Genomic DNA, 13,787 nt, shown 5'->3' with positions numbered 1-13,787 from the left:
ATCACAAATATATATATATACATATATATATATGTATATATATATATAACATTTGAAGAAGTGAAGTGAAGTGAAGTGAAAGTCACTCAGTCATGTCCAACTCTTTGCTACTCCACGGGCTATACAGTCCATGGAATTCTCCAGGCCAGAATATGGGAGTGGGTAGCCATTCCCTTCTCCAGGGGATCTTCCCAACACAGGGATTGAACCCAAGTCTCTCACATTGTAGGCATATTCTTTGCCAGCTGAGCAACAAGGGAAGCCCTATATGACATTTATATATTTTATATGTGACATTTATACATATATGACAAATACCTATGTGGAATATATGACATTTAGGAATTATTCTTAAGAAGAAAATAAAAATCATCTGTAAATCTAAAAGTGATTACAGTAAACATTTCAGTGTCTACCTTTTGTCCATGTGTCTTTGTGTATCCTCCTCTCTCTTTCATTTACATACTTATATATTTTTACAAAAGGGAAAGATGTAGCCAACATCTTTCACTTAATATATCTACTCCTTCCATGGAGCCTATCTTTCTCTCTCACTGAATATTTTTCCACAACATTATTTTAGTGCTGTATAGTCTTCCATTATGTAAAGGTAGCATGGTTTACTGACCAATAAATGTGCTCTTTTAGCTAAGTTTTTATACGTAAATAGGAAAAGGAGTTCGTCAAGGCTGTATATTGTCACCCTGCTTATTTAACTTATAGGCACAGTACATCATGAGAAACGCTGGGCTGGAAGAAGCACAAGCTGGAATCAAGATTGCCAGGAGAAATATCAATAACCTCAGATATGCAGATGACACCACCCTTATGGCAGAAAGTGAAGAGGAACTAAAGAGCCTCTTGATGAAAGTGAAAGAGGACAGTGAAAAAGTTGGCTTAAAGCTCAACATTCAGGAAACTAAGATCATGGCATCTGATCCCATCACTTCATGGCAAATAGATGGGGAAACAGTGGAAACAGTGTCAGATTTTATTTTTTTCGCCTCCAAAATCACTGCTGATGGTGATTGCAGCCATGAAATTAAAAGACGCTTACTCCTTGGAAAGAAAGTTATAACCAACGTAGATAGCATATTCAAAAGCAGAGACATTACTTTGCCAACAAAGGTTCGTCTAGTCAAGGCTATGGTTTTTCCAGTAGTCATGTATCGATGTGAGAGTTGGACTATAAAGAAAGCTGAGTGCTGAAGAATTGATGCTTTTGAACTGTGGTGTTAGAGAAGACTTTTGAGAGTCCCTTGGACTGCAAGGAGATCCAACCAGTCCATCCTAAAGGACATCAGTCCTGGGTGTTCATTGGAAGGACTGATGCTGAAACTGAAACTCCAATACTTTGGCCACCTCATGCAAAGAGTTGACTCATTGGAAAAGACTGTGATGCTGGGAGGGATTGGGGGCAGGAGGAGAAGGGGACGACAGAGGATGAGATGGCTGGATGGCATCACCGACTCAATGGACATGAGTTTGGGTGAACTCCGGGAGTTGGTGATGGACAGGGAGGCCTGGCGTGCTGCGATTCATGGGGTCACAAAGAGTCAGAAACAACTGAGCGACTGAACTGAACTGAACTGAAAAAATGTTTGAGGACTAACACACTATGGAATAAATTAAACTGAAAGTAGCTTGCCACTAATTAAATAGAAAAATAGTTGTGTCAATGGGATTCTCCATGCAAGAATACTGAAGTGGGTAGCCATTCCCTTCTCCAGGGGATCTTCCTGACCCAGGGATTAAACCCAGGTCTCCTGTACTGCAGGCCGATTCTTTAATGTCTGAGCCACCAAGGAAGCCCCTATAACATGTCTATAATCTGCACAAGTGAAATGTCTTCTTTCTTCTTTAACCACCAAACCTGCTCACTATAAAACTGCTGAAGTCCATGATGAGGAGTGAAAGGACCATGTCTGTATCCTTGTCTTGGCCCAGATCTTCTTCTTTCATTGATGCCCCATCTATGCCTCTGACTTGCACCATCCGCTTGTATGTCCCATGCCAGGCTGCTAACCTGCCCATGTTGCTGAGCTCACAGTAGAAAGCTGTCCATGCAAGATTAGTTCTTAACTAGAATAGCAAGATTTATATTACTTATGTTTCTTACTAGCAGTCCATCCAGCTCTAGCACAAATTCTATTTATTACCACAGAAACATAGGGCATTTGGGAACATTTAGTCACTTCCTTCAACTCTGTGCTGTCTTCAGATATTTCTGACATCTGGGACTCTGCTCCACACTCTCCTTGAATATACCCAGGGAAGAAGATGTATCTTTGGGGATAGGCTGTCCCAGGCGCATATATACACGTATATGCTACTTGATAAACTATATAAATGCTTAAGAATACTTTCCATTTGGAACCTTTATAGGTAGACAGATTATATATATATATATATAGATATATATATACACACACACACATAAATATTTATTTTATATATATAATACTCACCCAAAACTCAGTATTTTTGGCATTTTTATAAATAGCGTATTATTCTACACATATTCCGGTATATGTATATATTTTTTCCCAGAAAAACCTCAGTCTCTCTTTATAGCTATGCTCTAGTCTCTCTTTATAGCTATGAATAGTTGTCACAGTCGATTAAAATACAAATATGTGGATCTTTAAATAAATTCCATCAGACCAATATCTGGTTGGGAAGTAATTACTGTCCATTTGCTAAATGACTCCATCCGTTATACTATTTTCCAATGAACTAAAGACTTCTGGCAATCATAGATTTACAACTCAGCAAGATTAAACAATTTACTGTTATTTATGACAGCAAAGCTGGGTCTTCTGTATTATATTCCACATTAGCATCTGTCACTTTACATTTGGGAGATCCTGTCCAAAAAAAGATTATGCCTCCTAACCAAACATTCAGCAGGACTGCAGGAACAGGCACCCTGATAAACATCCTGACAAAATACTTTAAAGCATCACTAGAGCTTGCAGCTGTGCGTTTTCAGACGACTCAGCAGATGAGCATGGAGTTTCTTAGCCTCTGCTCAGTCTGTTCCTCTCAGTAATCTCTCACATGGTCCAGTCCATTAGGCTTTAAAATCCTCATGAAATGAACAGATTAAGATCTGGCCTCAGTGGAGCAGGTATAGAGGGGGTGGGTCTGCTCTTAGCACAGTCTAAGCCTCATAAAGATTTTAGATTGAAAAGCATGGCATTGACTCAGCTGATTCATAACAGGAAATAATGCACAGATCATGCAAAAAAAAAGTCTTGTATGAAGAATTACAGTCTATGCCAGAGCAGCTGCTGCCACCTCAAGTACCGTGACAGGGTGCATGTGCGTGTGTATTTGTGTGTGTGTGTGTGTGTGTGTGTGTGCGTGCATGCACGCGTGTGTGAGAGGGGAGAGGATCATGACTTGAGCAGTTGCCTCCCAAGCCTTAGCCAGCAGCCTGCAGAAATGCCAAAAGCCTTGCCTATGGAACTGTAATCAACAGGCACCTTCTATCAGTAAGGCTACTCAGCATAAAAAGCATATATGCACATGTCCTTCTTTTAACTGGAGGAATAGTTCGGTTTTAATTGAGTCATATGAATCAATAAATAATTGATAATAATCCATTACCTCATTCAATCCTCCCAAAACCCCTGGAAGATGTGGGAGGAAGTATTATGACATTCCCTAGTTTTATAAATGAGGAAACAAACCCCCGAAACCTAGGCGACTTCCCCACAGTCATACATGTTGCAAATAGTAGTACCATAATTCAAATTCAGAGCATCTCCTTTCTTCACTGCTTTTTAGGGATGTGTTTAACTATGAAAGTAATGCATACATACGTGTGTAATTACTTAATAAAGAGACATACATGAAGTAGAAAGGGAAAGGATTCCTCTTCCCCGACCACACACACCCTCATGCCCTAGATATATTCACTGTTAACTGTAAGCAGTATGTCCTTCCAACCCTACTTTATATACCTAATTATATACACATAAGTAGGATCATGCTACATCATGCTACACATGATCTTCTACTAATTGCTTTATTTCACTTTAAAAAACTATAATCCACATCTTTTTTCATGTCACATATAGACCCACTTCCTTTATTTATGGATACTAATGCATTCCTGGAATGGTTGTGTCATAAATTACGTACCTGCTCTCTACTGCTAAACATATAAACTGTTTTTAAGTTTTCTTTGGCAAAATGTTGCAGTGAATATTCTTGTACATAAATGTTTCCACATTTGTATTAGAAAATTTACAGGATGGATTCTTAAATTAAGGGATTCCTAGATAATTGAACAAGTATTCTATTAATTTAGATACATACTGCCCAACTGCCGGACGAAAAAGTTGTAGCAATTCAACTTCCACCAAGAGTGAACAAACATGACAATTTTCCAACATTTATGCCATCTCTGAGTATTTTCTATGTTTTTTCAAATTAATGGATTATTTTTATTTGTATTTCTTTGGTTACTAGTGACACTGATAATCTTTTCATACATTTGTAGTTGTTGACAATATTTCTTATAAATTGTTTGAATTTTTTATTAATTTCAGAAAGCATTTCATATATTATGATACTAGCCATTTGCTGTAAAACTCTCCTCCCAATATTCTGTGGGGTCTTTTGTCAAGTAGGATAAACTCTGGTCCTATGATTTCAAATTCCGTTCTCTTTTTCATTGTAAATATCTTAAATACAAAGCCAAATATCCCTAGTTAGCAAACCAGATTCTCACTAGAGGAAAACAACTGAAAGGCAATAATTGTTCTATTTGTACAAAATATCTATTAGTAGAGACTTGGAAAAGGAAAGAAAATTGTGACCTTATGCTAAGAAAAAAATGTCTTTGGGGACTGAATATTCCTAAAAACTACAGGCATTACTCTAAAATTTGATGTCACTAACAATGTAGGAGATGAAAGATATTTAAAGACTCAGAAAATGTGGGCTTTAACAAGTCTTGTGTATATCCTAGATATCCTCTTATTCATAACTAATGTGAGTCAAGTCAGATGAAGAACCCAAAACTTTCCCTTTGGCTATGCAAATATAAACAGTAAAGGCATATTGGCCAAATCTTGAGTATTTGCAATTAGCTGTCAAGGCTGTACACTAACAAAGGACATTGCAGTACTAGCTTTCTACCTCCAATTTAAAAATCCCTGGGCAACATAGATCTTTTTTGTTGTTTGCTTTTTTTTTTTTTTTTTTTTGCTGCCTATTATTCTCAAATAATCATATTCAATATTACAGTGTTCGTTTATGTCACTGTTGTCTAACAGAAGAGTAGCCAAGGCCCAAAAGATGAAGGTTAAGGTTGCTAAAGCCAATACCTCTGCTTAGATTCCCCCTAAATAGGTTCCAACTTCTATTCCTCAAGGCTGTACAGAAACTAACAAACTTCCAGAGTTCACAAAGGGAACAGATGTTTTACAGAAAATTTTTAGAGCAAGTTTCAAGCATAATGCTGCTGATATGTATCTGCCTTTTCAACAAACATCATTATGTTTTATCACAAGATTTAATAAAGCAGCTTAGTTAAAAATGCCATCTGGGTCTCTGGACACATTAAACAAAGCTTAAAATAACCCACCCCAGCAACTGGGAGGGCCCAGCTGTTCTCAAAACCTCTCCTACTCCTTTTACTTCCTCATAAAAAAGTAAATGAGGACTTAAGGCTACAAGACTAAAGAATGAACTGACCCAAACCAGGGAGATGGGTGGAACCAAGGGCTCCCTAAAACTTGCTATTGCTTATATAATCGATTTCCTATTTCCACAATTCTGGGGTGAAGATTTGGGAAGGGAAGCAAGATAAAGTTATGGTGAGTCCTTTAGGCTTTTCTAATGTACTACACACCAGTCCTTCCTAATGTCTGAGCCATAGTAGACCATTCCATTCACCTATTCTGGAGTTGACATGAGTAGAAAATACAGAGCAATCACTGTCTAGTTCTTTTCCCCTCTAGAGACAGGACCTGGAGCCGGCCTCACCCAGATTTCCAGATCCATTTCAGGAAGGAAGCCTTCCTGTTGAAGCACATGTTTCCCTCTCTTACTTTTTGCTTCTTTCCTCCTTACTTGCCACCCACCACCACATCCCAATCTGCTTCTCTTCCAAATGAATGTTCCTTGTCTTTGGCACCAAACCAAAATTTGTTCCTCAGATAGTTCTCATAATTGGCCAAGGTTCATATATTCTCATTCTCTGCAGCAAATACCTCTTCATGATCTATTGGAATCAAATACAATCTGTGACAGCTTCTATCCAGAGAGCACACCCAAGTCCCTTGCTGACCCAGCATTCCTCATATTCACTTTATTTTCTACCTCTAAAAGATTTCACAAGACATTGAGAAGCTCTTTTATTCTGTAAGCTGCACTGCAGGCCAATATTACTATCATTAATGCTGATCATCATGTGGCCAGAACAGTGCATGACTAGCCAAAAAATTGATTTTCTCTTGGCTAAGTCTTGTAACAGAGCTCTACATTGTTTCAGTTCATACATAGAGTCAAATTATTATGTGAGATGTATTCAGTTGACTATAATAATACTCCCTTGCATTTCTTAGTTTTGTGGATGTTACAAAATGTTTTCATAAGCAGTGCTTCATTTGATTCCCAGGATAATTCAGAAATGCAGTCATACACAGTTTATAGATGAGAAAACAAATGGTTCCTAGGTATGTCAAGAGGCTAAAGCTTTGGACTGCAACTTGTTTGGCAGAGCTAGAAAATGAGGCAAGCCTTCCAGCTGCTGATTCAGTGCTTTCTCTACCATACCTCATGCCTCCTGGACTAAAGTCAAAAGAGAGTGTGGTTATCGTATAAAGAAATCAGGTTTGGGTTTGCCAATTCTGTATTTGTAGTATTTAATGGGGCTTCCCTGGTAGCTCAGCTGGTAAAGAATCCACTTGCCGTGCAGGAGACCCCGGTAATATTCCTAGGTTGGGAAGATCCTCTGGAGGAGGGCATGGCAACCCATTCCAGTATTCCTGCCTGGAGACTCCCCATGGACAGAGGAGCCTCGTGGGCTACAATCCACGGGGTGGCAAAGAGTCAGACATGAGTGGCTAAGCACAGCACAGCACAGCACAGCACAGCACAGGACTTGGTGACCTACTTTTATTTTATTTAATCAATAATTGCTGTAACAATCTGGCTCCATGAAACACACACATACATTTAAAATGCTAAGTTACACAACTGTGCTGTCTAGTATGGTAGCTACTAGCCACTTGTGGCTAAGTTGAAATCTTAATTAATTAAATTAAATGTAAAATTTGGTTCTTTAGCAGCATCAGCTACATGTCAAGTATTCAACAGTGAAGTGTCCTAGTTGGCTAAGACAGTGCAGACTTCAGAACATGCCCATTCTCACAGTAAGTTCCACTAGACAGTGCTGATATACAATATCATCTTAGAGAAAGAAGACTTTAGAAAAAGTCAGAAACATCTTAAGGCAGGCACAGTGCTGTCATCTGTTCAATATTAAAGATAGTTTAGTACTAAAAAAGAAGAATGCAACAAAGAGGAGAAAGATAGACAGGTGGTCTTAGCCATTGATGGATCTACCTAGGGAAGGGCAAAGGCATTCTTATAGCCTAATATTATAATTCATTTAGCTTTTCAACTCTTTAAGACATTAGAATAAGTTGATAAATAGAGTATCAACTTTAGATACCCTGAGGAGTATCTAAAGCTGTTGGAAATAGAAATAGGATAAAAATAAACTCGCTACAAACTAAGTTTAATCACACTTCATTTAAATAACACTATTTACTCCATGTACTTAGTTTTCTATAGTTTGTTTTTTGCTCTATATAGCAGGACATAATTTTTAAAGGGAGATTTAAATACTTCTGGAGATTTTTCAGATAAATTCACATAGCCCCATAAAAACTACTGTAAAAAGGTAGCTTCTTTACATTTTTCATTGACCTATTCAAATTAATTATATAAAAATCCAACAATATATTTATGTTATTTCTTAGTCGCTAAGTCGTATCTGACTCTATTGCAACCCGTACTGTAGCCCACCAGGCTCTTCTGTCCATGGGATTTCCCAGTTAAGAATACTGGAATGGGTTGCTATTTCCTTCTTCAGAGGATCTTCCTGACCCAGGGATCTAACTGATGTCTTCTACATTGGAAGGAACATACTTAACCACTGAGCTACCAGGGAAGCCCCATTATATTAAAAAAAAAAAAAAAAATTCATACCAATGGAGGTGGCTATTTCAACGAACCCTTACTCTGAAAATCAGTAATTAAAAAAAGAGAAGGAAATAAACATACATTCTGTCTTTCTATAAAGAACTATATTACAGGATAATCAAAGAGCCTACTAGTGAGAAAAATACCCAGTTTATAGAAAAATGTCAGCTAAAACATACAGATGGAATTAGAGAATTTGAAAGTCATCATTTTGAAATCTCTAATGAAATAATCAGTTCAAGTCAGTAACATTAATGAATGCTAAAACAATCGGGTAAAAGTTGATAAGGAACTGAATATTCACATGGTATGAATTAACCCCATAGGCTACTGCTAGTCCCAAAGGGGAAAATAATGGACCATACCACCATATCTCTATAATCATCTCAGAATCACGAATGATGAAACAACCAGAGATTATGTTTCCTCGTATTATGCAACTGAATACACACCATTGCCATGAAATAATCTTGGAAAAAGAAAAATATTAAACCTGAATCTAATTAAGCCTCTAGACTGATTTCTAGTTCTCTCTCACACACACACACACACACACACATAGAGGAAATGGAATGAAAAGGTAAATGACACCATAAAGAAGCAATCATAAAATTCCAGAAAGGAGGTGGAGGAGACATTTTATAGAAAGACAACCGACCTAGTCTCTTCAAGTCAATTTCATTAACAAAATGAAAATAAAGAGGGAGGTACTTTCTAGGTTAAAAGAGACTGAAGACAAATGTAATGTGTGTTCCTTGATTATAAGAAACAAGGTTGAACAAATCAGGTATAAAAGACATTTCAGAATAACTGAGGAAATCTGAAGGTAGACAGGGTCATAACTAATATATAGAAATATTTTTTAAATTTTGTTTGGGATGTTAATGATATTGTAGTGAAGTGAAAGTCGCTCAGTCATGTCTGACTCTTTGCAACCCCATGGACTATACAGTCCATGGAATTCTCCAGGCCAGAATACTGGAGTGGGTAGCCTTTCCCTTCTCCAGCAGATCTTTCCAACCCAGGGATTGAACCCAGGTATCCTGCATTGCAGTGGGATTCTTTACCAGGTGAGCCACGAGGGAAGCCCTAACGATATTATAACTATCAAGTAAAATGTTCTTCTTTTTTAGAGATTCATACTGAAGAACTTGTGGGTAAAATTTCATTTTTTTAAATATACTTTAGCCCCTCAAAAAGATGAATCAAATATAGAAAAATGTGAACAATCCAGGACAGGGGTATGTGGATGTTGTAATTTATTATCTCCACTTTGCTGAAAGCTTATAAGTTTCATAGCTTTATTACAAAAATTCTTTAAATCTCAAAGTGTTCAGGTATTTGTCCAATCTATTTCAAACTCTATGAGATATTAAAACATTAACAGTGTAGTTTTACCTTCGAAAGATTGAAGGCAAAAGGAGAAGGGAATGGCAGAGGATGAGATGGCTGGATGGCATCACTGACTCAATGAACATGAATTTGAGCAAATTCCGGGAGACAGTGAGGGACAGGGGAGCCTGACATGCTGCAGTTCATGGGGTTGCAAAGAGCCAGACATGACTTAGCAGCTGAACAACAACAAGTGTATTTTATCATTTTAGAAATTCTGAAAACTTCTGTTTTCATCCAGCAACTATATAATCAAAGACCAACTATCATTTTTTATAGAAAATGTGCTTTGTAAAATTAACTTTTTCTATTAAAATCAAGATTTTCCAGAGAAAGAGAATTCAGCCCACCTGGTCAGATTCAAGTCAGTTCAAAGAGAATAAATTCTACATTCTACTATTTTTCTAGGTAGTTTATGAATATCCAAAGGGAAATAAAAAATGGCCAAAGTATTTGAAATCTAAGTTCCCTATTCCTGAGTATAGTCAGCAAGTCAAGTCAGGAGGTAAGTGTATCCCCATCAATTTGCAATCACGCAAGACCAATTTTGCTTACAGTGGTCCCTTTAAACAACCTTTCTCCTGAAGTCAGCCTTCTGATTCTCCACTTTGCTATCAAAAGCTCCAAAGAAGGTGAACAAAATGAGGAAAAGATTGGAAAAAATTGGTTGTTTGAAATCTTGATAAAGTCAACCATCCCTTTCCCCCATGCTCATCCATCCTAGAAGTACTACTTTCAGATTATTTAAGAGATGGTGCTTAGTTTGTCATCCTTTCCTTTGTAACTGCTAGATTAAATTTGACTCTATTTTAGGCATATATATTAACATATGCTAACTATCTCCTAAAATTAACTTCATTCTTAAAGTTAATGTGTATTTATCAGAGAAGACGCACTGAAGTAAGAGACTAAAGAGTCCTTAGGGCAAAGTGTGCCAATAAATAATACAGCATAATAATAATTTGCCCATGAAAATCACCAACCGTAGCTTCAAAAATATCCAGACCCATAATAAATACTAGACAGGCTATGTTTCTCTCCTTAGAAAAACTGGCCCAGGAAGGAGTATGAAAGCTGCCACAGCTCTTCCAAGTCTCATTATTCTCCATCATTCCATGGGAACAACTTTGTCAGACAAGAGTAAAAGACTATTTGTCAACCTCTCTCCAACTGTCTGATTCAAGCCAACTTTCATCAATCCCAAGTGAGGAGCCAGAGAGAAATATAAGTCTTGTATCTTCAGCAGCAGCATCTGCTGGGGTTAGAGATCACAACTCCACAACCCAATGGGCTTCCAGTCCCCTCACCCCCACTTCCACCCAAACCAGGCCCTGTTTTTCTCAACTGCTTTTTGGTTATTAAAAAAAAAAATCCTCTTTCCCCTCCCGGAAACACTGAGAAGTGGGAATTATAGTAGATAAATGTAAAGAAATGAACAACCTTAGAGCTGTTTTTTTTTTAAAGCAAGACATGAGAAAATTAAAAACGAGTTGGAAACGAGGGGGGAAGAAGTTCAAATGCCAGGTAATTGTTTAGTTTCACTTTTTAAAATGTTCATATTCATTTATACTCATTTATTTAAACCTCTGCAGAGGCTTCCCTTAAAGAAAAGTTCTATGTGTGTGGATCTGACTGTATTAAAAAGGCTGAAATTCCTCATTTAGACAATGTTTCCACAGAAAACTCAGGGACCCTTGAAATTAGGTATTCCCCTTGAGATGCTGCTGGCTTTGGAAAGGAGGAAATCAGGGTATGAGGATATGCCAAAAGGTGCATCAAATTGTAGGACAGGAAGAAAGAGGGGAGAAAGAAAAAAACTCCAGGTCTGAGAATTCAGATAGCAAAAGGAGACTACATAGGTCATGGGAAAAGGGACAGAATGAAAACTGCAAGGGAGAAGGGGCCTGAAATGTTGTCAACTGTCAAAGGGTATCTAGGAGAGAAATTGGGAATAGCTTTAAGAAAAGCATGGCAAATCTCATTTCCGACCATTTAGATTTTCCTCCCGGGAACTGAGATCCCAGTCTGTATAGTTTCAAATTGACCCCCGCCCCCATCCCTTTCCTAGTCAAATCAATTATGAAATAACTCCACAAACCAATGATATTAAAAACCTTCACGCTTGCCAAATATGTCAGAGATAAACACTGTGTGTGTGTGTGTGTGTGTGTGTGTGTGTGTGTTCTGAGCCAACACTACTGTTAAATTTGGCAGAGCCAAGATTTAGAGTGGAAAACTGCAAACAGAATACACGAGTGGTGGGGGTAGAACTATATTGGTAGCTGGAGGGTAGTGAAACAATCAGAGCAAATATTTTTAAAGGGCCGAGGAAGAGAAAGTTGAAAAGAACAGCGAGCAGGTGCAGAACATGGTCAGAGTCCAAGGAGAGGTGAGGGCGATGTGGCATCCATCGGGATGCCCGGCGGGGCTCAGAGAAAGGCTAGGAACTCCTAAGGCCTTTCGGAGTGGCTAACAAAACGTAGCCCAGGGGTCCCCGGTGCGCTGGGGACGCTGAGGGGGGGACAGCGGTGGGGCAAGGGTACAGGGCCTGGGAGAGCAGCCGAGCCGAGGAGCAGGATGGGGGTCGGGGCTGGCTGGAGGAGGGGGTGGCGGACTCCACGGACAGCGGGTCACTCACCCCGTTGGCCGCAGCCATCTGCACCACGATTTCCGTGGCCGTCCTGCTGAAGTACCTGCCGTCGCTGCCCACCACCATGGTGCAGCCTTGGCGGTCGCGCAGGTCGATGGACGACAGCACGCTCTGGATGAAGTTGGGCAGGTAGTTGCGCTGGCCCTCAAAGAGCCCGGTGGGCCGCCGCAGCCCCCCGCCTCCGGCCGGCCGCTGGTCCTCGTAGGGTGCCGTGGGCACCGTCAGCACCGGGATGGGGCTCCCCTCCATGGTGCCTCCTGGCCGGTCCTGCCGCGGCTCCCGGAGCCGGAGGGAATCTGCAGCCCGACGGGGCCCCCACCAGCCTGGCGGCGCGCCCGAGCTCCGCCTCGCGCCGCGGCCCCCTCCGCGGCCGGTCCGCGCCCGGCGCCCTCCCGCCGTGCAGACCGCTCCTCCCTCTGCGCGCGGCCCCTAGCTGCCCCGGCAGAGTTTGGCCTCTACCTTCCAAGAAAGTTTGCTCCCGCCCAACTTCCTCTCTGGCCGGAGAGCTCGATGTGCCCGAAGCTTCTTCTTTCTGCTGGACTCCCTTTCGGGGTGTCCCAAAAGTCCCTTCCCAGTGCCAACTACCCTCACTGACTCTAGGACCCCTCCTGGCTGGCCTAACCTGAGCCTTCCCCGGGTGATCACGTCTCTCCCGCACACCCTCCTTTAGAAAACAACGGCGGGGTGGGGAGAGTTTGAGCAGGATCGGGGGTCCTCTCCTGCACCCGCAGCCCCTCTCCCCTCCAACCTGGCAGTCCTGCCTCCTGGCCTCCCAGGGAATGAGCGGTTCACAAGCACCGGTTTCTCTTTTGAACAAGGGCAGGGGTGGAGTTGGGAGGGGGCTGAAACCTTTTGCCATCAGAGAACAGCCCCAGCCAAAAATAACCCTGGAAAGGCGAGCTGAGAATTGTTATCTTCTGCCAGCGCTGAAATTGGAGGCTGGGCGCTTCGAATGTGTCTGTGCGTGTACACACCCCCCCACCACTACCATTTGTTGCAGGGAATCACATACTGTCAGGCCCTTCAATCCAGCAGGACCCACCCAGCTATCCACACTTTTCCCCAGGCTGTCTGAAGGCAGCACACTTCTCAGGAAGGAAAAACATTTTTTTGCTTGTTTGTTGTGGTGGTTGCAACAGCAGCAACACTGACGCACAGATGCCTGTTTCCTTATTCTCACCCTCTCACCCTCCCTAGCCCCGCTCCTGCTTAGCAACAGGCTGTCCCACACTGTACTTGTCCACACTGCTGAGCTCTCACCAGGATCCATTGCTTTCACTGGGAGGAGGGTAAAGCCCTTTGTAAGGTCCTATCAGGGATGAATGAACAAACCCTAACTAAACAAGGACTGGGTACCAGGAACTAGGCTTGTTCCTTTCACAGGCATTCTGGCATTCTGGTGGGAAGGGGGCTCAAAGAAGGGGGTCTTCTCTCCATAAAGCCCACCAAAATATCCCAATTCAAGAAATTCCTTGTAGAAAATCAGAGTGAAGAAAAAACAGGCAAAAAGCATAAAGCC

General features: G+C 40.8%; 1 protein-coding gene across 1 annotated transcript in view; it reads right to left on the bottom strand.

Moving 5' to 3' along the window:
- Window positions 1–13,079, bottom strand: part of PGM5 (phosphoglucomutase 5) — a 208,322-nt gene extending 195,243 nt beyond the window's left edge. The window contains exon 1 of the mRNA XM_055578264.1: window positions 12,257–13,079. Within this exon, the coding sequence (XP_055434239.1) occupies window positions 12,257–12,517 (261 nt within the window). The 5' untranslated portion in view covers window positions 12,518–13,079. The remainder of the gene's footprint in view (window positions 1–12,256) is intronic.
- Window positions 13,080–13,787: the final 708 nt, after the last annotated feature.

The sequence above is a fragment of the Bubalus kerabau genome, chromosome 4, assembly GCF_029407905.1.
Source record: "Bubalus kerabau isolate K-KA32 ecotype Philippines breed swamp buffalo chromosome 4, PCC_UOA_SB_1v2, whole genome shotgun sequence".
In the NCBI taxonomy this organism is placed as follows: Eukaryota; Metazoa; Chordata; class Mammalia; order Artiodactyla; family Bovidae; genus Bubalus; species Bubalus kerabau.
The sequence above is the reverse complement of the archived record's forward strand: the minus strand, read 5'-3'. Positions and strand labels throughout refer to the sequence as shown.